Source organism: Tamandua tetradactyla, chromosome 4 (genome assembly GCF_023851605.1).
Source record: "Tamandua tetradactyla isolate mTamTet1 chromosome 4, mTamTet1.pri, whole genome shotgun sequence".
Lineage (NCBI taxonomy): Eukaryota > Metazoa > Chordata > Mammalia > Pilosa > Myrmecophagidae > Tamandua > Tamandua tetradactyla.
In genome coordinates this window covers 70,650,461-70,674,850 of record NC_135330.1, presented here as the reverse complement: position 1 = coordinate 70,674,850, position 24,390 = coordinate 70,650,461, and the positions used below count along the sequence as shown (strand labels likewise).

The window sequence follows — 24,390 nt, the reverse complement described above, 5'->3', positions numbered from 1 at the left end:
TAAGAGAGTGAACCACACCCCTATATCTGAACACCAAGAAACTTGATAGGATTGTGTGGCACTCAGTGGCTTTCCTTGGGACAATATTCCCTGGCTTTTATATTCTGTGTCACTTTCTGAGTCCCAGAAGGATTAAGTAAGAATTTACATCTATGTCAGCTCAAGTTCCTGTGTAGCTTCTGTCTGCTCTCTCAGCCCCTGGTATCTCCTGGGACTTCTGCATTTCCAAAAGTCTGTGTCTGCATCTGAGGTTTCTCCAAAATGTTTCCCTTTTTAAAGGACCCCAGTAAACTAATCAAGACCCACCTTGAATGGGCAGGGTCATATCTCCATCTAATCAAAAAGCCACATCCACAATTGAGTGGGTCGATCTCCGTGGAAACAATCTAATCAAAGTTTCCACCCTAAACAATAGATCTGGCCCCACAAGACTGGGTCAGGATTGAAAGAAAATGACTTTTCTGGGCTACATAACACTTTTAAACCAGAACGTATATTGACACTGTTTCTTTTTAAACATTGCTTTTTTCAAAGTATCAGAGTACTGTGGTTGCTAGGGAAGAATTTCAGTCAAATGACCATAACAAGGATTCGAGTAAAGAGCATCTTTTGGCTAACTCACAAATTATTACCATTTGTGTGCAGCCATTAACCTACTGCATGCAAAACTAACGCTGCATAAGCCTGCTACCTTTAAACAATACTTTATTGTGGGAACGATATTTCATAAACACTCTATGACTAAGTACAAAACAAAGGGCAACTGTCTTGTCAATGTGTGGTACTTGATTAGATCCTCACTCAAAGAAATAAACAGCAAAAATCATTTAATGGGAATTGTTATGGAAATTTTAATATGGACTGGGTATTCAGTGATATGAGGGAATTAATTTTATGAAGCGATAGTGATATTGAATTACTTAGGAAAATCGTATTCTTTTATGACGCATCCTGAAGTGTTCAGGGATGTGTGAAATTCATGGTGTCTGGGGTTTATTTTAAAATGTGCCACACAAAAAAGTTAAAGCGAACGTAGCAAAATGTTAATAACTTTAAACCCTGATGAGAGGATGTGGGGCTCCTTACACTTTTCCTTCTACTTTTCTGCAGATTTGAACATTTCCATAATTACAAGTTAAAACAAACAAAAAAAAGAGAATAAAATGTCACCAGAGGGGTCCAACCCACGAGCGCCCTCTCGCGGTGAGTGGTGTAAGCGGCGCGCCCTCCCCGGCCGGCGCCTTGAGCCGCACGGAGCCACCAAGCCCCACCCACGGCCAGCCGCCCACCAGAAACTCACAAGGAGGCTCTGACTGTTTTCCTCTAATGGAAAGAAAATATTGTTACTGAGGTTTAAAAAACAGAAAGCTGACATCATTGCTCCCCTCCCGTTTGAGGGTCACCAGCTGGGCTGGGTGGCGGGGAGGGCGGCGGGTTGTCAGGCCCCGAGCCGACGAGGGCAGGGGAGGCTTTCCCGGGCTGCCAGGTTCTTAGGCTGACTACGAACACCGCGTTGAATGCCTCGGGTCTTCTCTTGTGCTTGGTGGAAGTACGTACGTGAGGGTGGCAGGAAGGAGGAAACCCGTAGCCATTCTCTTTTCCAGTCCTCTGAACGGGCCTGCCAAGCTAACCAAGACATCTCGCACCCTCTGAAAACCTGCCCCGGGGCGCTCTCAGCTGTGGGTCCGTTCCTAGCTCTCCCCAGCGCTTTAGGGCCCATCTGCCAAGCTGTCCGCTTACGAGGGTCGCTTCCGCCTGCTCCAAAACTTGTTTATATCAGTTATTCTTATTGCTATGATTTATTTATAACACACCCAAACCAATAAAACTGAAGAACTCCCTGATCAGACAACCCATATTAACAAAAAAGTGAATGCAGTTTGAATCCCCACCAAAAATTTGCCAAATGAATGAACTTTTTTGTATCTTAAGTTAAAATAAAATACGTAAGTGGTGTGTTTTTATTTAAATGATTGTTGACTATCATAAATTATGTTAAGGAGCCAATCAACTCTTGCATCTTGACTATGTTGGATAAGAGGCTTTTCACCATACTATGATTCTCCATCCAAATTTGAGTGAAAATTATCCAAAATCAGATCATTAACATTCCCCCCCCCCCCACTGGGCTAGGTCAAGAAATACATGGATATTCCCCCATTGATTGATCTCTTCCTTGCATTTTATTTAGACTCATATTAAGATGCATTTGTATTTTCTGATCATGCACTAATGGCTGGGGGTAGTCAATTTCCCCACCCATCCCGCTGCATACCTACCCCCCATCTCAGCCCCAAGAGCTTGTCAGGAGGCATCTGGCCTTACAGTTATGCTGTGGTTGACCCACACATTGGATAACCCAAATGCCCATCATCAAGATGTATCAGAAAATGGAAGGACAGTAAAGGCTAGAGGGAGGCTCTTCTAAACATTTCACTCAGTTGGCTCAAGATCAGGTAGAAGTCTGGGCATCATTTTCCCTGAGGAATATCAGATAGCAGGCATGATCAGATACAGAAGAGACCTGGACCCTCAGAACAGCGAGTCCACCAGAAGGAGCTGTTAGGGACTGGCCACAACTCGTGTGATGAAACTGTAGGGTGAGGTAATGGGAACTGCCCCACCCCCACCCCATGCACACAGTTACCTTTCCTAGAGGGCAGCTTAGACGCCCACCCCAATGCCAAGGTGAGAGATGGGTCTGACTTCTGCCAGGCGGAGCTGTAGCCCTTGAACCTATCCCATCATAGTCCGCGACTCAAGGACTCAGGGACAGTGCCTAGGCCTTCAGGAACAACCCCACAGCCCATGGGGAGCTGACTGGTGTTTAAGGGGGAAGAAGCTTGCCTCTCTCTCTGAGTCTCAGTTTCCTTATTCACTAGGCCAGGGCAGGGGGATGGGGCAGGGTGGGGATCTTCTCTGGGGCCCCTTCTAGCTCTGATGGCCTATGAAGCAGTGACTACGTACAATGAGAACAGCTAATCTCCAACTGAGAGTAGGCGGATCCAACACGCCCTCATACTTACACAGGGAGCGGGGGTGATGGGATGTAAGGTGGAGTGAGAACCCAGGTCTTGGCAAGAAGGCAGGACAATGTTCCCCCTTCCAACTAGAAGAAGATGGATTTGGGACCTGGTCTGTCTGCCAAGACCTCGACCCTCCATGAGGAAGGTAAGGGGCCACTCTAGACTCATGCAGGGCTGAGAGGGGGTTGCCCTGCAGCTCAGAGCCCTGACCCTGGGCCTTGTGGCCAGTGGGAAAGGGTGGGGTGTGAAGGGGTTGCTTGATCTTACAGGAGTGTCTTGGGATTGGGCCTCTTCAGGCTCCCTGTCAAGGGCAGAGGGGGGACGTTCCAGGACCCTATTATGTCCCCCTGCAGGTGGCTCAGCTCTCGGACAGGGGAGGGGCCGCGGTCAGTCTGTCTTGGGTGTCCGGAACTCAGGCATGCTCCAGGTCCGGGGTGGTGGTGGCGTGTCCCGCTCCACGTCCTCCGAGATCGTGTGGATGTCGCTGGTGAAGGGGTAGATGCGCGCGCGCGTCTTGAAGGTAGTCAGGGCCAGGCTGCCGCGGGGCCGCAGGCTCCACTGCCGCGTCAGCTTGTGGGCCTCCTCCTCCTCCTTCATCCTCTCCAGGACCTCCTGCAGCACCGAGCGGAAGAGCCGGGCCACCTCCTGCACCTTGGGCTCCTGCTCTGCCATCAGCTGCCGGAACCTGGGGCAGGGAGGGAGGAAGGCCAAGTGGGTGATCCACCGGACTGGGCAGGGGCGGTGTGACTCACCCCATAGGGCCTCCTCTGTGCACCCCCATGGCCAATTCCCATTGCTTTTCCTCCCCCACTTCTGAAGTAAACCAGGAACACCCTCCTCCCTGTGTCTCCAGCCAGTCCTGAGTTCAGATCCCAGCTCTGCCATCTCAGTGAACTTCAGCTTCCCCTCTATAACCTGGGGGTTATGGCTGCCTTTTTGTGACGTTTAATAAGCCAATGTATGTAAAGATCTTGCCACTTACCTAAGATGCCAGAGTGTTAATGGGAGCTTATTTTTGGCTATCCCACTCTCATCCCTTCTTGGTCCAGCAGTCACAGCAAGCTCCCTGAATTGCATGTCTGCCTGCATTGCTGGCCTGCCATGTTCACCACATCACCTCCTGGGTGAGGGTGAGCTCTCTGGCCTGCCATGCTAGCCCTGGTGATCTGACTCCTGCTAAGTCCCCACAGGACCCTGCATTCCATTCAGGAAGAATCACAGGCGGATCTGCAAATGCCCCGGGTTCTCCTCGGTCCCTGTGTGGTTCCACAAACTGCTTCCTCTGCCTAGAGTGTCTTGGCTTAGAGCTCAAGAATTAACAAGAGGAAAGGGGAAGAATGTTTACTTATACAGCAACAAACAGAAAAATACAAAAAAAAAAAAAGAATTAACAAGAGGAACTTCTGGGAAGATGGTGGAATCAGGAGAGGCAGAATTCATTTCTCCATCAAAACACCTAGAGAACAGGCAGAAACTGCCCAAAGCCGCTATTCTAGGGCTCAGGAGACCAGGAGAGGACTGTACAACATACAAGGAAGAGCTGGATAAAGAAACAGAGAAACTGCAACAGAGAAACTGTGGTGAGTGACTCGACTTAGCGGCAGTTCCCAGCACCCAGCCTCACCCTCAAGATTGACAGATTCTGGTCGACTCAGTTCTCGCCCAGCTGGCTGCTACAGATTGGGAGAGCTGAGGAAGCCCTTCTACCTGGGAACAGAGGGAGACATGGCACAGTTCTGATCCAACTGCTGGCTGGTGACATTGGTCCTCTGGCTCCCACAGCCTTGGTCCTTTCCAGAGAGGTGCCCGCAGCACCCACAGTCCCATTATTTCCACCCACCTCAGAAGCAAAGGGGACAGAGGGCTAAAAAATAATTTAACTTTGTAGGGTCATAGGGAATAGGTTGCTAAAGAGTGCCATCTGCAGGAGAGACTGGAAAAATGCAGTCTTGGGAAGCTACTTTCCTGACCCTCTCCCCAAGGGCCCTTTGGAACTGGTCTACGCCCCCTGCGTGGGACCCTGGCCCTGTTTTGGCTGGGAAATACTGATGAACTAAAGTGTCAAAGAAGAACTTTAACGTGAACCCAATCAACAACAGAATTACAGACAAGAGAGGGAAACCAACCTTCAGGATAATCTTATCAAGATAATCAGATGCCCAGATACCAGCAAAAAATTATGAGCATACTAAGAAACAAGATATGGCCAAGCCAAAGGAACCAATTAAAAAGTCAGAGGAGTTACAGAATTTGAAATAATAAAAGACGTTCAAACAAATACCCTAAATCAATGCAAGGAGATGGCTAAAGAGATAAAGGATAATAAGAAGACACTAGGTTAGCAAAAATAATTTGAAAACAAAGAAAAACAACAGATCTTATGAAAATGAAACACACAATAGATAAAATTAAAAATACACTAGACCACATACTGAGCCATAAAAAAAATTACAAAGTTAAAAAACAGAAAAAAACACAGAATATTATCTTTATCTCAAGAATCAATGGAATGTGGGATATTAATACATCCAATTAAAATGTTTATTTGTCTATTTTTCCTGACAGTTTTTCTTTGTGTATTTCATAGCTCTGTTATTTCATGCCTATAATTTTGTGATATTTAAAATGTTATCTTAATTAATTGACCCCTCATCACTTGAAACAAACTTCTTTAACCTTGTTAATATTTTCTGTGGTCTATGTTATCCTGTGTAAATTTAATAAATTCACCACTCCAGTTTTCTTTTAAAAAAAATATACTAGAGACACACAGCAGATTTGAAAAGGCAGGAAAAAAGGATTAGTGAACTAGAAAACAGAGCATACAAATTCAAGCAGACAAAAGAACAGATGGAGAAAAGAGTGGAAAATTTTAACAGGGTCTCAGGAAAATGATTGACAACATGAAGCATGCAAACATATGTATCATGGGTGTCACAGAAGACAAAGAGAAAGGAAAAGGGCCAGAAAGAATATTTGAGGAAATAATGACCAACAGTTTCCCAACCCGTATAAAAGACATGAATATGCAAATCCAAGAAGTCCATCTACTCCAAAAAGAACAAATTCTCATAGACCCCCTCCAAGACTTGCAGTGAGAATATCAACTGCCAAAGATAAAGAGAGAATGCTGAAAGCATCAAGAGAAAAGCAATTCATCACTTACAAGCGAACTGCAGTAAGATTAAGTATGGATTTCTCACCAAAACCAAGGAGACAAGAAGACAGTGAAATAATACATTTAAGATTCTGAAAGGGAAAAAACTGCCAGCCAAGAGTTCTTTATCCAACACAACAGTTCTTCAAAATTGAGAGAGACCAGCCCGTGCATTTACAAAACAAATCAACAAATGGTGCTGCAATAACAGGATAGTCTCATGGAAAAAGAATGAAATGTGACCCACAGTGTACAAAAGAAAATTGAGAGACAGTCTTAAATATTCACAGATAAAGAGAAGATAAGAGAGTATGTTAACAAGAGTCCTGCCCTACAAGAACTACTAAAGGGAGTTCTACTGGCTGAAAATAAGACAGGAGAAAGAGAGGCTTGGAGTAGAGTGTAAGAAATGAAGGTTATCAGTAAGGATAGAAGGAGAGAGAAAAATATGGTATGTCATATAAAAGTCAAAAGATAAAATGATTAAAATAAGTCCAGCCTTTACAGTAATGCTGGAATATTGAATATTAATGGACTAAACTCTTCAATCAAAAGACAAAAATTAAAAGAATGGATAAAATATATGACTCATCTTACAAAGGTGAATCAGAATACAGGGTAAAAAATAATAGTGTGTGTACTCTAGCACTTCACCTACTGTATGAGACTAAAGGCAGAGAGGTTTATTGTGTCTAGAACCTACATTTTCTGTAACACACAGTCTAAATCACCCTGTCTGGATAGCTCATTTAAATGATGCAAACTCATGGAGCCCAGAATGGGAACGAAGTCTTGTAATTCTATATAGCTTGATGTAATACCTGGATATATGGTAGGCTGATAATTTAAAAGTATTGGTAGAGTTCCTTGAGGGACTGAAGAAAAAAATATAGAACTATTAAATTTTCCTATCTGGGAAATCCCAGGTACTCTATCAACCTTTGGGTTGATATTTCCCAAGAAAATAGGCCAAGCCCTTGATTTTGAGGCTTTCCCTTAGGAAACTTATTTCTGTAGCAGAGAAGCTCAGACTACCTATAATGAAGCCTAAGAGTTGCTCCAGGAAACCTCTTTTGTTGCTCAGATGCAGCCTCTGCCTCTCTAAGCCCAACTCTGCAAGTAAATCATTACCTTCCCCACTATGTGGGACATGACATTAAGAGGTGAAAGTCTCCCTGACAAAGTAGGACATGACTCCCAGGGATGAGTCTGGCCCTGGCACCATGAGATCAACAATGCTTTCCTGACAAAAAGGGGGGAAAATGTGTAATAAAAATAAGGCATCAGTGGCTAAGAGAGATTAAATAGAGTTGACAGGCAATTCTGGAGGCTACTTTTATACAAGCTTCAGCTAGATATTGCTATTTGCCATGGTTTGGCAACCCCCAACCCACATCACTTCTATGAACTCTTAAGAACACCTCCATCACTAACTGAGACTCTATAAAAGTTTCATGTACTAAGTTTACTTTCCTGGAACCTATAATTTCCAGAAGGTTCCTAGACCAGATAAATCATAAGACCCAGAGGGATCAGCCTCTCCAAGATTATCATCTAATTACGTTCCCCTACCCTCTATTGTCTACACCCCTTCTCAACATGAAAAGGTCAGGATGGGCATTATCCAAAGACCCCATAGACTGGGAGACAGACCAAAGGAGAAGAGGAGTTATAACAGAGAAAACAGGAGTTAACAAATGAACATGGATGCTGTATTGATATTTCTTCTAGAGCAGCTAGGAGGAAAAATATGAAATAATAGAATGGTAACCCATAACAAACTCTGAAATCTGTTCTGTAACTACTTGTTGAAGCGTACTTTGAAAATTAATGCTTTTCCTTTCTTTTCTTTGTATATATGTCATATTTCACAATAAAGATATTAAAAAACACACATACACACACAAAAATATGACCCATCTATATGCTGCCTATTAGAAACTCACCTTACATCCTAGGATACAAATAGGTTGAAAGTGAAAGGCTGGAAAAAGACATGCCATGCAAACAGTGATCAAAAAAGAGCTGGGATAGCTATACTAGTATCAGACAAAATAGACTTAAAATACAAAAATGTTATTTTTGTATGGGAAGGACATTCTATATTAATAAAAGGATCAATCCAATAAGTAGAAATAACAATTATTGTACCTAGCCAAGGTGTCCCAAAATACATGAGGAAAACACTGGCAAACCTGAAGGAAATAATAGACATCTCTATAATAATAGTTGGAGAATTCAATATACCACTCTGTCAATACATAGGACATCTAGACAGAAGATCAATAATACTTAACAGATACTTATAGAACATTACACCCCTGAACAGCAGGATATACAATCTTTTTAAATGCCCATGGATCATTCTCCAGGATACGCCATGTGTTGGGCCACAAGTCTCCATAATTTTAAAAGACTGATATTATACAAAGCATTTTAATCTTAATAGAATGAAATTAAATTTAAAAAACAGTTGGAGAACAGGAAATTCACAAATATATGGAGGTTAGACAATACACTCTTAAACAATCACTAGGTCAAAGAAGAAATTGAAAGAGACAACAGTAAATATCTCAAGACAAATGAAAACGAGAAAACAAAATATCAAAATTTAAGAGATGCAGCAAAGGCAGTGCTGAGAGGAAAACTTAAAGCCCTAAATACCTACATTAAAAAGGAAGAAAGAATGACTGGTTCCGGGCCAAGATGGTGGCTTAGCAATGCGTGTATTTTAGTTCATCCTCCAAAACAACTACTAAATAACCAGAAACAATACAGAACAGCTCCTGGGGCCACGTCAGTGACCAGACACACAGCGTACCCCAGTCTGGACCAGCTGGACCAGCTGCGAGCCTCCCCAGAACCGTGAGTTCCTCAAGCTGTGGCGGCCGGCACCCCTCCCCCACAGGCTGCTTCCCAGAGGGGAAAGGAAAGAGACTTTACCAGCAGATGGGCTGAGCCCAACCAAACACCAATTGTGGCATTAATTAACAAATTCTGACTATTAAAAATAGCCCCCCAGCTCAGGTGAACCTGGTCAAAGTGGAGGTCGTTCATTTTTGCCCCGGCACCAAGGGGGCAGGGCTGATGGAAAAAGGAAAAAAAAAAAGGAAACAGAGATTTTTGTGGCTGTGTTTCTACAAAGGCTTGACCGCCTTTGGATACAGTGGTAGGGCTTCTCAGGCTGCAACTGCCCCAGGCATAGGCAGAAAGAAGCTCGTTTGAGGGCTTGTCTGGAACCTGTGTCTTCCACAGGGGAGGGGTGAAGCCCAACTCAGGTGGAATCCCTCCCTCAAGGAATTCAGACACCAGGGCTTGGTAATTTGAAGCCATTAAAACCAGCCTACAACCTCTCCTCTGTCTCCACCACGCCCCCAGCTGGGAAAGTCTGCCGAAATTAAAGGTACCACATCATCTTATGCTGGTGGGACCTGAAGGCAGACAAGCACCACATGCTGGGCAGGATAAGAAAAACAGAGTCCAGAGACTTCACAGGAAAGTCTTTCAATCTGCTGGGTCTCACCCTCAGGGAAAACTGATGCAATTGACTCTTTCCTCCTGACAGAAGGCCAGTTTGGCCTAGGAAAATGCGGCTGGGGTCTATAATACCTAAGCAGACCCTCCTAAGGGTGGGGTGGGGGGGAAGGCACCATATAAGCAGGGCAAGAAACAAGAAAACAAGAACTGAAAAATTCTCCTCTGTTAAACAAAACCTAAGCTAGAGGTCCAGAATAAGCTGAACTGAATGTCAGAGAACAGATAGACAACAAATTCATCCAGCAAGAAAACCCTAGGTAAAAAAAAGTGAAAGCAATCTCCAGAATGAACTAGTTAAGGTAATTAAATGTCTAGACACCAGCAAAAAATAACAAATCACACCAGGAAAATTTAAGATATGGCCCAATCAAAGGAACAAACCAACAATTCAAATGAGATACAGGAGCTGAAACAATTATTTCAGAATATACGAATGGACATGGGGAACCTCATCAAAAACCAAATCAATGAATTGAGGGAGGATATAAGTAAGGCAAGGGATGAACAAAAAGAAGAAATGAAAAGTCTGAAAAAACAAATCACAGAACTTATGGGAATGAAAGATACAATAGAAGAGATGAAAAAAACAATGGAAACCTACAATGGTAGATTTCAAGAGACAGAGGTTAGGATTAGTGAACTGGAGGATGGAACATCTGAAATCCAAAAAGAAACAGAAACTATAGGGGAAAGAATGGAAAAATATGAGCAGGGACTCAGGGAATTGAATGACAATATGAAGTGCACAAATATACATGTTGTGGGTGTCCCAGAAGGAGAAGAGAAGGGAAAAGGAGGAGAAAAACTAATGGAAGAAATTATCACTGAAAATTTCCCAACTCTTATGAAAGACTTAAAATTACAGATCCAAGAAATGCAGCATACCCCAAAGAGAACAGATCCAAATAGAGGTACTCCAAGACACTTACTAATCAGAATGTCAGAGGTCAAAGAGAAAGAGAGAAACTTGAAAGCAGCAAGAGAAAAGCAATCCATCACATACAAGGGAAACCCAATAAGACTATGCATAGATTTCTCAGCAGAAACCAAAGAGGCAAGAAGAGAGTGGGATGATATATTTAAATTACTGAAAGAAAAAAACTGTCAACCAAGAATTCTATATCCAGCAAAATTGTCCTTCAAAAATGAGGGAGAAATTAAAACATTCTCAGACAAAAAATCACTGAGAGAATTTGTGACCAAGAGACCAGCTCTGTAAGAAATACTAAAGGGAGCACTAGAGACAGATATGAAAAGACAAAAGAAAGAGGTGTGGAGAAGAGTGTAGAAAGGAAGACTATGAGTAAAGGTAAAAAAAAAAAAAAGGAAAATTAGATATGACATATAAAATCCAAAAAGCAAAATGGTAGAAGAAAATACTACCTGTACATAATAACACTAATGTTAATGGATTAAACTCCCCAATCAAAAGACATAGACTGGCAGAATGGATTAAAAAACAGGACCCCTCTATATGCTGTCTACAGGAAACAAATCTTAGACCCAAGGATAAACATAGGTTGAAAGTGAAAGGTTGGGAAAAGATATTTCATGCAAATAACAATCAGAAAAGAGCAGGGGTAGCTATACGAATATCCAATAAATTAGATTTCAAATGTAAAACAGTTAAAAGAGACAAGGAAGGATACTATGTACTAATAAAAGGAACAATTCAGCACGAGGACATATCATAAATATTTATGCACCGAACCAGAATGCTCCAAAATACATGTGGCAAACACTGAAAAGAGAAATAGACACATCTACCACAACAGTTGAAGACTTCAATTCCCCACTCTCATCAGTGGATCGATCAGTTAGACAGAGGATCAATAAAGAAACAGAGAATTTGAATAATACAATAAATGAGCTAGACTTAACAGACATGTATAGAACATTGCACCCCACAACAGCAGGATATACCTTTTTCTCAAGTGCTCATGGATCATTCTCAAGGACAGACTATATGCTGGGTCACAAAGAAGTCTCAATAAATTTAAAAAGATTGAAATCATACACAACACTTTCTCAGATCATAAAGGAATGAAGTTGGAAATCAATAATAGGCAGAGTGCCAGAAAATATGCAAATATGTGGAGGCTCAACAACACACTCTTAAACAACCAGTAGGTCAAGGAAGAAATTACAAGAGAACTCAGTAAAAATCTCAAGGCAAATGAAAATGAAAACACAACATATCAAAACTTATGGGATGCAGTGCTAAGAGGGAAAATTATTGCCCTTAATGCCTATATCAAAAAAAGAAGAAAGGGCAAAAATCGAGGAATTAACTGTCCACTTGGAAGAACTAGAGAAAGAACAGCAAACTAAACCCAAAGCAAGCAAAAGGAAAAAAATAACAAAGATTAGGGCAGAAATAAATGAAATTGAGAACATGAAAACAATTGAGAAAATCAATAAAACCAGAAGCTGGTTCTATGAGAAAATCAATAATATTGATGGACCCTTAGCAAGATTGACAAAAAGAAGAAGAGAGAGGATGCAAATAAATAAGATCAGAAATGGGAGAAGAGACATAACCACTGACCCCACAGAAATAAAGGAAGTTATGACAGGATACTATGAACAACATTATGCTAATAAATACAACAATGTAGATGAAAAGGACAACTTCCTAGAAAGGCATGAACAATCAACTTTGACTCTAGAAGAAATAGATGACCTCAACAAACCAATCACAAGTAAAGAAATTGAATCAGTCATTAAGAAGCTCCCCAAAAAGAAAAGTCCAGGACCAGATGGCTTCACATGTGAATTCTACCAAACATTCAAGAAAGAATTAGTACCAATCCTGTTCAAACTCTTTAAAAAAAATTGAAGAGGAGGGAAAGCTACCTAACTCATTCTACGAAGCAAACATCACCCTCACACCAAAGCCAGACAAAGATATTACGAAAAAAGAAAACTACAGACCAATCTCTCTAATGAATATAGATGCAAAAATCCTCAACAAAATTCTAGCAAATCGAATCCAGCAACACATTAAAAGAATTATACATCATGGCCAAGTAGGATTCATCCCAGGTATGCAAGGATGATTCAACACAAGAAAATCAATTAATGTAATACACCATATCAACAAATCAAAGCAGAAAGACCACATAATCATCTCAATTGATGCATAAAAGGCATTTCACAAAATTCAACATCTTTTCCTGTTGAAAACACTTCAAAGGATAGGAATAAAGGGAACTTCCTTAAAATGATAAAGGGAATATATGAAAAACCCACAGCTAATATCATCCTCAATGGGGAAAAACTGAAAACTTTCCCCCTAAGATCAGGAACAGGACAAGGATGTCCACTATCACCACTGTTATTCAACATTGTGTTGGAAGTTCTAGCCGGAGCAATTAGACAAGAAAAAGAAATACAAGGCATCAAAATTGGAAAGAAAGAAGTAAAACTCTCACTGTTTGCAGATGATATGATACTATATGTCGAAAACCCTGAAAAATCCACAGCAAAACTACTAGAGCTAATAAACAAGTACAGCAAAGTGTCAGGGTACAAGATCAACACTCAAAAATCTGTAGTTTCTATACACTAGTAACAAACAATCTGAGGGGGAAATCAAGAAACGAATTCCATTTACAATTGCAACCAAAAGAATAAAATATTTAGAAATAAATCTAACTAAAGAGACAAAAGACCTATACAAAGAAAAATACAAGAAATTGTTAAAAGAAATCACAGAAGACCTAAACAGATGGAAGGGCATACCATGTTCATGGATTGGAAGACTAACTACAGTTAAGATGTCAATTCTAACTAAACTGATTTACAGATTCAATGCAATACCAATCAAAATCCCAACAACTTACTTTTCAGAAATAGAAAAACCAGTAGGCAAATTTATCTGGAAGGACAGGGTGCCCTGAATAGCCAAAAGTATCCTGAGAAAAAAAGATAAAATCAGAGGTCTCATGCTACCTGACTTTAAGGCATATTATGAAGCTACAGTGGTCAAAACAGCATGGTACTGGCATAAAGATAGATATATTGACCAATGGAATCGAATAGAGTGTTCAGATATAGACCCTCTTATCTATGGACAATTGATCTTTGATAAGGCAGTCAAGCCAACTCACCTGGGACAGAACAGTCTCTTCAATAAATGGTGCCTAGAGAACTGGTTATCTATATGCAAAAGAATGAAAGAGGACCCATATCTCACACCCGATGCAAAAGTTAACTCAAAATGGATCAAAGACCTAAACATTAGGTCTAAGACCATAAAACTGTTAGAAGAAAATGCAGGGAAATATCTTATAAATTTTATACTTGGAGGCGGTTTTATAGACCTTACACCCAAAGCAAGAACTGAAGAAAGAAAGAAAGAAATGGGAACTCCTCAAAATTAAAGACTTTTGCGCATCAAAGAACTTCATCAAGAAAGTAAAAAGACAGCCTACACAATGGGAGACAATATTTGGAAATAACATATCAGATAAAGCTCTAGTATCCAGAATTTATAAAGAGATTGTTCAACTCAACAACAAAAAGACAGCCAATCCAATTACAAAATGGGAAAAAGATTTGAACAGACACTTCTCAGAAGAGGAAATACAAATGGCCAAAAGACACATGAAGAGATGCTCAACTTCCCTGGCTATTAGAGAAATGCAAATCAAAACCACAATGACATATCATCTCACACCCACCAGAGTGGCCATTATCAATAAAACAGAAAATGACAAGTGCTGGAGAGGATGTGGAGAAAGAGGCACACTTATCCACTGTTGGTGGGAATGTCAAATGGTGCAAACATTGTGGAAGGCAGTTTGGCGGTTCCTCAAAAAGCTGAATATAGAATTGCCATATGATCCGGCAATACCATTGCTAGGTATCTACTCAAAGGACATAAGGGCAAGGACACAAACGGACATTTGCACACCAATGTTTATAGCAGCATTATTTACAATTGCAAAGAGATGGAAACAGCCAAAATGCCCATCAACAGAAGAGTGGCTAAACAAACTGTGGTATATACATACAATGGAATATTACGCAGCTGTAAGATGGAATAAAGTTATGAAGTATGTAATGACATGGATGGACCTTGAGGACATTATGCTGAGTGAAATTAGTCAAAAACAAAGGACAAATACTGTATGGTTTCACTGATATGAACTGACATTAGTGAATAAACTTGGAATATTTCATTGGTAACAGAGACCATCAGGAGAAAGTAATAGGGTAAGATATTGGGTAACTGGAGCTGAAGGGATACAGATTGTGCAACAGGACTGAATATAAAAACTCAGAAATGGACAGCACAATACTACCTAACTGTAATACAATTATTTTAAAACACTGAATGAAGCTGAATGTGAGAATGACAGAGGGAGGAGAGCTGGGGGCATAAATGAAATCAGAAAGAAAGATAGACAATAAAGATTGAGATGGTGTAATCTAGGAATGCCTAGAGTGTATAATAATAGTGACTAAATGTACAAATTTTAAAAAGGTTTTTGCATGAGGAAGAACAAAGGAATGTCATAACTGCAGGGTGATGAAAATAGATGGTAATTAAAATTTTAAAATCTCACCTTATGTATGAGACTAAAGCAAAAAATATTTGGTGTGAAATTTATATTTTGACTGGTGCATTTCCTAATATAATTTATGTAGATAGTTTGATTGAACACCATAAGTATTTGGAATCTCAGGTAGAACATGAGATTTTGTTGATTTGTCCAGAGTGATTCCCCAATGAATCCCAGAGTGATTTGATCAGTGAGTGGAAAAGTATTTGCAAAGTCCCCTTTGGGGAATGGTGAGAACAGGGAGAAATTCAACTTCCCCAAGTTGAATTCTTGATATTCTCACGAGCAATGTGGACAACCAAAGCTATAGGCTGAGCCCCCAGTCTTGGGGGTTGTTCATATGAAACTTAACCCCACAAAGGATAGGTCAAGCCTACTTAAAATTTAGGCCTAAGAGTCACTTCCAGGAGTGCCTCTTTTGTTGCTCACATGTGGCCTCTCTCTCCAGCCAACACAACAAGCAAACTCATCACCCTCCCTCTGTCTATGTGGTTCATGACTCCCAGGGGTGTGGACCTTCCTGGCAACGTGGGACAGAAATCCTAAAATGAGCTGAGACTCAGCATCAAGGGATTAAGAAAAACCCTAGAATGAGCTGAGACTCAGCATCAAAGGATTGAGAAAACCTTCTCGACCAAAAGGGGTAGAGTGAAATGAGACAAATGTCAATGGCTGAGAGATTCCAAACAGAGTCGAGAGGTTATCCTGGAAGTTATTCTTACACATTATATAGATATTACCTTTTTAGTTAAGGTATATTGGTGAGGCTGGGGGGAAGTGCAAATGATAAGCATGCAACTAAGTGATGATATTTTGAATTACTGATTATACATATTAATGTTTTAGTTCATTTGTTTTTTTTTTAATTAATATATAAATTTAAAAAAAAAAAGGAAGAAAAGATTCCTGATATTCTCACAAGTAGTGGGGAGAAAGCAATAGGCCGAGCCCTTAATCTCAGGGTTTATTCACATGAATTTATCCCTGCAAAGGATAGGTTAAGCCTACTTAAAATTAGGCCAAAGAGTCACCTCCAGAGAGCCTCTTTTTTTGCTCAGATGTGGCCTCTCTTTCTCAGCCAACACGACAAACAAACTCACTGCCCTCCCCCTCTCTTCATGGGACTGATTCCCAGGAGTGTAAACCTTCCTGGCAACGTGGGACAGAAATCCTAGAATAGGGAGAACAAATGTTAAAATAAATTCAGTAGATTGAAATGCTAGTGATCAATGAAAGGGAGTGGTAAGGGGTATAGAAAAAAATAGGGGAAACAAAGGCTAAAATAAATTGTGTAGATGGAAATACTAGCAGTCAATGAAAGGGATTGGTAAGGTGCATGGTATGTATGAGTTTCTTTTCTTTTTTCTTTTCATTTCTTTTTCTGAACTGATGCAAATGTTCTAATAAATGATCACGGTGATGAATATATAACTATGTGATGATATTGTGAGTTACTGATAATATACCAAGAATGAAATGATCATATGGTAAGAATGTTCATGTTTGTATGTTGTTATGTTTAAAAAAATTTTTTTTTAAAGGAAGAGCTAAAATCAAAGAACGAACTACACACCTGGAGGAACTAGAAAAAGAACAGCAAACTAATCCCAAAGTAAGCAGAAGGAAAGAAATAACATAGAAATAATGAAGACCAAAAAAGAATAGAGAGATTCAACAAAAACAAAATTTGGTTCTTTGAGATCAATGAAATTGACAAGCCCTTAGCTAGATAAAGAGAAAAGATGCAAATAAATAAAATCAGAAATGAGAGGGGAGACAATACTACTAATGCCACAAAAATAAAAAAGATCATAAGAGAATACTATGAACAATGGCAGGCCAACAAACGAGACAACTTGGATGAAATGAACAATTTCCCAGAAACCCAGAAACAACCTGCACTGACTTTAGAAGCAATAGAACAAACCAATCACAAGTGAAGAGATTGAATTGGTCATCAAAAACATCCCAACAACGAAAAGCCCAGAACCAGATGCCTTCACAGATGAATTCTAACAATCATTCCAAGAAGAATTAATATCAATCCTCCTCAAATTCTTCCAAAATATTGAAGAGGAAGGAACACTCCATAACTCATTCTATGAAGCTAACATCACCCTAATACCAAAGCCAGATAAAGACACCACAAGAAATGAAAATTACAGACTAATCTCGCTAATAAATATAGAACAAAAAAACTCCACAAAATACTAGCCAATTGAATCAAACAGCACATTAAAAGAAGTATACATCATAATCAAATGTTTTTTATCCCAGGTATGCAAGGATGGTCAACATAAGAGAATAAATCAGTGTAAAATCTCACATTAACAAATCAAAGGGGAAAAAATACATGATCATATAAATTAATGCAGAAAAAGCATTTCACAAAATCCAGGATCCTTTCTTGACAAAAATATTTCAAAAGATAGGAACAGAAGGAAACTTACTTAACACGATAAAGGGCATTTATGAAGAACCCACGCCTAACATAGTACTCAGTGGTGACGGATTGGAAGCTTTCCCTCGAAGATTAGGAACAAGACAAAGATACCCACTGCCACTATTCTTATTCACTCTTATTCTAGAAGCCCTAATTAGGCAATTAGGCAAGAAAATGAAATAAGAGTCATCCAAATAAGAAAGGAAGAAGTAAAACTTCACTATTTGCAGATAACATGATCCTATACCTATAAAATCCTGAACAACCTATGGCAGTGCTACTAGAGCTAATAAACAAGGTCAGCAAAGTGGTAGGATTCAAGATCAACACACAAAAAAACCCAGTAGTCTTTCTATACACTAGCAATGAGCACTCACAGGAGGAAATCGAGGAAAAAATTCAATTTACTCCTAGTAACTAAAACAATCAAATATCTAGGAATAAATTTAACTAAGGATGTAAAGTACCTGTATTCAGAAAACTACAAAATTTTGTTAAAATAAATCAAAGAAGACCTAAATAAATGGAGGGATATTCTGTATTCATGGACTGGAAGATTAAATATAATTGAGATGTTAATTCTACCTAAATTGATTTATGGATTCAACACAATCCCAGTCAAAATTCAAACAGTCTACTTTGAAGATGAGGAAAATCATCAAATTTCCGTGGAAGGGCAAGGGGCCCTGAATAGCCAAAAATATCTTGAAAAAGAACAAAGTTGAAGGACTCAGACTGCTTGACCCTAAAGCACATTACAAAGCTACAGTGTTCAAAACAGCACAACACTGACATAAAGGTAGATATATTGATCAATAGAACCAAATTGAGAGCTCAGAAATAGAAATGTATGGTCAATTGATTTTTGACAAGGCAGCCAAGTCTATTCAACTGGGACAGAATAGCCTCCTCAACAAATGGTGCTGAAGAACTGGATATGCATATCCAGAAGAATGAAAGAGGACCCCTATCTCACACCTATACAAAAATTTACTGTAAATTGGTCAAAGACCTAAATATAAGAGCCAGTACCATAGAGCTTCTAGAATAATATACAGAGAGGCATCTTCAAGATTTTGTGGTAAGTGCTGGTTTCTTAGACTGCATACCCAAAGCACAAACAATATTAGAAAAAGCAGATAAATAGGACTTCTTCAAAGCTGAATACTTCGTGCATCGAAGGACTTTGTCAAAAAGGTGAAAGGCAGCCTCCTCGATGGGAGAAATAACTTGGAAACCACATATATATACCAGAATATCTGAAGAATATCTAAGAACACCTACAATAAAAAAGACCAGCAACCCAATTAAAAATGGGCAAAAGACTTAAATAGACATTTTCCTAAAGAAATGGCTAAAAAGTACCTGAAAAGAAGTTCAACATCACTAGCTATCAGTGAAATGCAAATCAAAACAACCGTAACACATCATTTAACAACTACTAGAATGGCCACTATCAAAAAAGACAGAAAACTAAAAGTATTAAAGAGGACATGGAGAAGTAGGAATACTCACTCACTGCAGGTGGGAATGTAGAATGTGCAGTGCTTTGGAAGACAGTTTGGCGGTTCCTCAAGAAGCTAAGTATAGAATTACCATATGATTCAGCAACCTTGTAACTAGGTTTTTTCAGAAGAACTGAAAGCAGGGATGTGCACAGACATCTGCACACTGATGCTCATAGTGGCACTATTTACAGTAGCCAAAAGATGAAAGCAACCCAAGTGTCCATCAACCAATGAATAGCTAAACAAAATGTGGTATATATATATGATGGAATATTCTTCAGCTGTTAGAAGTAATGAAATTCTGATACATGCAACAACACGCATGAAGCTGGAGGGCATTATGTTAAGTGAAATAAGTCAGATGCAAAAGGACAAATATTGAATGTCTCACTAATATGCGCTAATTATATAATATGTAAACTCATAGAGTTAAAATCTATGTGCCATTTTGAAAACATTATGTACCCCCAGAAAAGTCATGTTTTAATCCTGATCCAAACTTGTGGAGGCAGCTATTTCTCTTAATCTTAATTCAGTCCTGTAAATTGGAAACTTTGATTAGATTTTCTCTACAGAGATGTGACATCCAATTGTGGGTGTGGCCTTTTGATTAGATGGAGGTTAGACTCCACCAATTCTAAGTGAGTCTTGATTAGTTTACTGGAGACCCTTAAAAAAGAAAACATTTTGGAGAAACAACAGAAGCCTCAGAGCTGACAGAGAGAGCAGATGTAGATGCTTGGAGAACAGTTCCTTCAGAGAACAGAGAAAGGGATGTTTGGAGATTCTTGGAGCCCAGCAGACATTGCCATGACATTTTAAGCAAGCCAGAACCTGGAGAGAGCCAAGGGAAACTGTGCTGGTTTGAAAGGAAGTATGCTCCCTAAGAAAAGCCATGTTTTGATATAAATCCCATTTCTTAAAGGTAGAATAATCCTTATTCAATACTGTATATTTGAAACTGTAATGAGATCATCTCCCTGGTTGATGTGATTTAGTCAAGAATGGTTGTTAAACTGGATTAGGGGATGACATGTCTCCACCCATTTGAGTGGGTCTTGATTGGTTTACTGGAGTCCTATAAAAGAGGAAACATTTTGGAGAAAGAGATTCAGAGAGAGCAGAATGATGTAGCCATGAGATGCAGAGAGTCCACGAGCCAGCAACCTTTGGAGATGAAGAAGGAAAACGCCTCCTGGGGAGCTTCATGAAACAGGAAGCCAGGAGAGAAAGCTAGCAGATGACGCCGTGTTCTTGAACCAAGGTATCTTTCCCTGGATGCCTTTGATTGGACATTTCTTTAGACTTGTTTTAATTGGGACATTTTCTTGGCCTTAGAACTGTAAATCAGCAACTCATTAAATTCCCCCTTTTTAAAAGCCATTCTGTTTCTGGTATATTGTATTCCGGCAGCTAGCAAACTAGAACAGAAACCAAGAGATGACAGCCAGCCCCAGAGAAGCAAAGTGAGGAACCCCCATAGGAACAGAGGCTGAAAACAAGGGACCAGCAGGTGCCAGCCAAGTGACTACACAGCTGAGACAGGTGTTCTGTACCCATCGATCTTCCTTGAATTAAGGTATCTTTCTCTGGATGCCTTAATTTGAACATTTTCATAGGCTTAGAACTGTAAACTTGTAACTTAGTAAATTCGCCTTTTAAAAAGCCATTCCAGTTCTGGTATATTGCATTCCAGCAGCTTGCAAGCTAATACACTGTAGAATATAGGATACCAGGAAATAGAAGGAAGGTAGGGAATGGGGAGTGGATGCTTAATGTGTGCAGAATTTTAAACTAGGTTAAATTCAAATATTTTGAAATGGATAGATATGATGTAGCACAAAATGGTGAGTGTAATTAACAGCACTGAATTATGTGTGTGATTGTGGTTGAAAGGGGAGGTTTAGAGTTGAATATATCACTAGAAGAAAAGTTACAGGCTAAAACCCGGGACTGTATAGCACAGTGAGCCCTGTGGTGGATGATGACGGTGACTGATAACACACGTACAAAAATGATCTTTCATAAACTTTCATACTAGCTTCTTGTAGTAGTGACGTCACTACTACAAGAAGCTAGTAATAGGATGGTACATGGGAAACTTGTACCTATTGCAAACTATAGTTAACAGTAATATTTAAATATTCTTTCATCAGCAGTAACAAATGTATCACACCAAGGCTAAGGGTCAATGATAGTGGGGGACAAAGGATAGGTCAAGCCTACTTAAAATTAGGCCTAAGGGTCACCCCCAAGAGAAACTTTTTTGTTGCTCAGATGTAGCCTATCTCTCCAGTCAAAACAACAAGCAAACTCACCGCCCTCCCTCTGTCTATGTGGGACATGACTCCGAGGGGTGTGGACCTTCCTGGCAACGTGGGACAGAAATCCTAAAATGAGCTGAGACTCAGCATCAAGGGATTGAGAAAACCTTCTGGACCAAAAGGGGGAAGAGCGAAATGAGACAAAGTGTCAATGGCTGAGAGATTCCAAACAGAGTGGAGAGGTTATCCTGCAGGTTATTCCTAGGCATTAAATAGATATCTCCTTGTTATTCAAGATGTAATGGAGAGGCTGGAGGGAACTGCCTGAAACTGTAGAGCTGTGTTCCAGTAGCCATGTTTCTTGAAGATGATTGTATAATGATATAGATTTCACAATATGACTGTGTGATTATGAAAACCTTGTGTCTGATGCTCCTTTTATCTACCTTATCAACAGACAAGTAGAACATATGGAATAAAAATAAATAATAAGGGAAACAAATGTTAAAATAAATTTAGTTTGAAATGCTAATGGTCAATGAAAGGGAGGGGTAAGGGGTATGGTATATATGAATTTTTTTCTGTTGTCTTCTTATTTCTTTTTCTGAATAGATGCAACTGTTCCAAGAAATGATCATGATGATGAATATGCAACTATGTGATGATATTGTGAATTACTGATTTATATATGTAGAATGGAATGATCAAATGTTAAGAATGTTTGCATTTGGTGTTTTTCGGTATTAAAAATTTTTTTTAATAAAAAGAAAAAAGGATAGTGGGGGATAAGAGCAATGGGATTTTTTTTTTTTGAGTAACGAAATTGTTTTAAAAATTATCTGTGGTGATGAAAACACAACTATGTGATGATACTATTGGCTGTACACTTGACACAGATTGTATGTATGTGAATATATGTCAATGAAATCACTTTTAAAAAAAACAATTAACAAGCGTCAGCAAGCCCATTTACTACCCACTTTCCTCCACCACACCGGAAGTCAGGACTTATCAAACTTTTCCACAGTGACATGAGCCAGGAAATGTGACAGAATAATCACTGTACTGTTTTCCACCTTCCTCTTCACGTGTGGAGGTATTAGGTTGCCAGCTCACAATCTCCCAGCAGCACCACTACCCCATGACTCATCCCTGCCTCCGTCCCCGGGGCCCTTCTGGAGTCAGCTATGCTTTGGGCAAGCTTGTGTGAAACTCAAGATCATTGAGAAACCCGGTCTGGAGGGTTTGCCTGCGAAAACCTCTTTAAGCAGGTAATACGGAAGAGGAACTGAAGAAGGACGAGGAGCCAGCTCTGTTAACATCTGGGAGCATGACATAACTGGGCAGGGAGAACAGCAAGCTGGAGGGCCCTGAGTTTTCTCCAGCCAGACCTCACGTGTCTCCAGCAGCCACCTGCCGCCTCCCTCCGAGCCCCCAGCCCTGGCCTGGCATTCCACCGCCTCCTTCAGGTTCCGCCCCGGCTTTGCTCCTTCTGGGCCCCCCGCGCCCTGGCTCAGGTCCTGGGAGCCTCAGGCCCGGCCCGCTGCCGCCCTCTCCCGGGAGTCAGGGGCTCCGGCCCCGGCGCGGGGCTCACCTGAGGATGGCCGGGCCGCAGTAGGAAGGGTGGATCTTGGCGCAGACGTCCTCCAGCTGCAGCCGCTCGCCCGGGCTGAGGTCGTAGGTGGGCCGGGGCGCGCGGGCCAGCCAGCTGTAGTCCACCCCGGTGCAGATCTTCCTGTCCGCGTTGTTGCGCTCGCGCTGCTGCCTCTCGGCCTCTCGCATCTGCCCCGCCAGCTCCATCATGAGCGTCTCCAGCACCATCTCAGCCGGGCTTCGGGACGACAGCCGTGGCGAGGCCTCGTTCCACCGGAGCCACGGGGTGAGGGACATGGCCCCTCTGGGCCCTGCTGAGACAGGCGGGGGTGGGGGGTGGGGGGTGGAGTGCTTCACTGGGCCCTTTGTCCCTTCGGGAGGAGAGCTGGGACCCCGGGTTAGAAGACCTGCCCACCCCCACCCCCCACCCCCACAGTGGGGTGACCCTGGGTGGGTGGCTTAGCCTCTCTGAGCAATTGTTTTTAATTCTATAAGGTGAGATAGGGCTGTAGTGAGAAGCCACTGTGATTAAACTTGGTATGCTATAAGTACCATCTGAAAGTAAGATACTCTTATGTATAACGATTAATTAACGATTATAATGATTAATAATGTATAACGATTCCTAAAGCATCGCATGATTGAACCCAGAGAAAACTGTCTCCTGAATCCCAAACGCACCCTGCTGTTTATCAGTCAGGCGCAGAAGCATGCTGCGGACGGCCGAGCACAACCTCATCCCTACGACTTAAGGAAAAACAGTATGTGAGATGCACATATTTAGAACAGATGCCTACATCCTAGGCCAGCCTAGGAGGAAAATACCCCAAGTCTAAAATGCTCCCAACCTATTGCTGAAGAAAGCTGAGAATTGTGTGGGGCTGGCATATCCCTGCAACAGAACATACTTTACCCACTATTCATTCATGCAGCATTCACTCATTCAGCAAGCATTAATCACGCACTGTGTACAAACCTGAAATGAGAAAGCATGTCCAAGACCCTAATGCCCAGGAAATACGGGATTTGATGAGTAAAACCATACTATACAGTGGAAAGAGGTCAAACTAGTTGGCGAAGCACAGATTTGGTATTGATGGGGAGGGCAGGGAATGAGTCCAAACAATGAAGGGTTGTGGTGTGCTGTGTGGATGAGAGGGGTCTGAAGGGCAAGTGCAGGCTTCAGAACTGTGGGCTGATGGAGGTGGAGGACCCAACCATGGTCTTGGCTCATCAGGTGTGAGACCCCACAGGGTCCTGCTCAGTGCAGTTTTGGGTGAATGAATGAATGG

The 24,390-nt window shown here is 40.9% G+C and overlaps 1 protein-coding gene across 1 annotated transcript; it reads right to left on the bottom strand.

Annotated features, from left to right (window-relative positions):
* Positions 1–2,679: 2,679 nt before the first annotated feature.
* RD3 (RD3 regulator of GUCY2D) lies at positions 2,680–23,402 on the bottom strand. Its single transcript, XM_077155791.1, has 2 exons — positions 23,100–23,402; positions 2,680–3,711 (listed from the first exon to the last, which is right to left on the bottom strand). The coding sequence occupies exons 1-2, from the start codon at positions 23,393–23,395 to the stop codon at positions 3,414–3,416; spliced, it is 594 nt and encodes a 197-aa protein (XP_077011906.1). The 5' UTR covers positions 23,396–23,402; the 3' UTR covers positions 2,680–3,413.
* Positions 23,403–24,390: the final 988 nt, after the last annotated feature.

Coding starts and splice junctions, on each gene's coding strand:
- RD3 (XM_077155791.1), bottom strand. CDS start 23,395: ATGTCCCTCACCCCGTGGCTCCGGTGGAACGAGGCCTCGCCACGGCTG. Junction 3,712..23,099: donor TGCGGCCCGGCCATCCTCAG/GTGAGCCCCGCG, acceptor TCCCTGCCCCAG/GTTCCGGCAGCTGATGGCAG.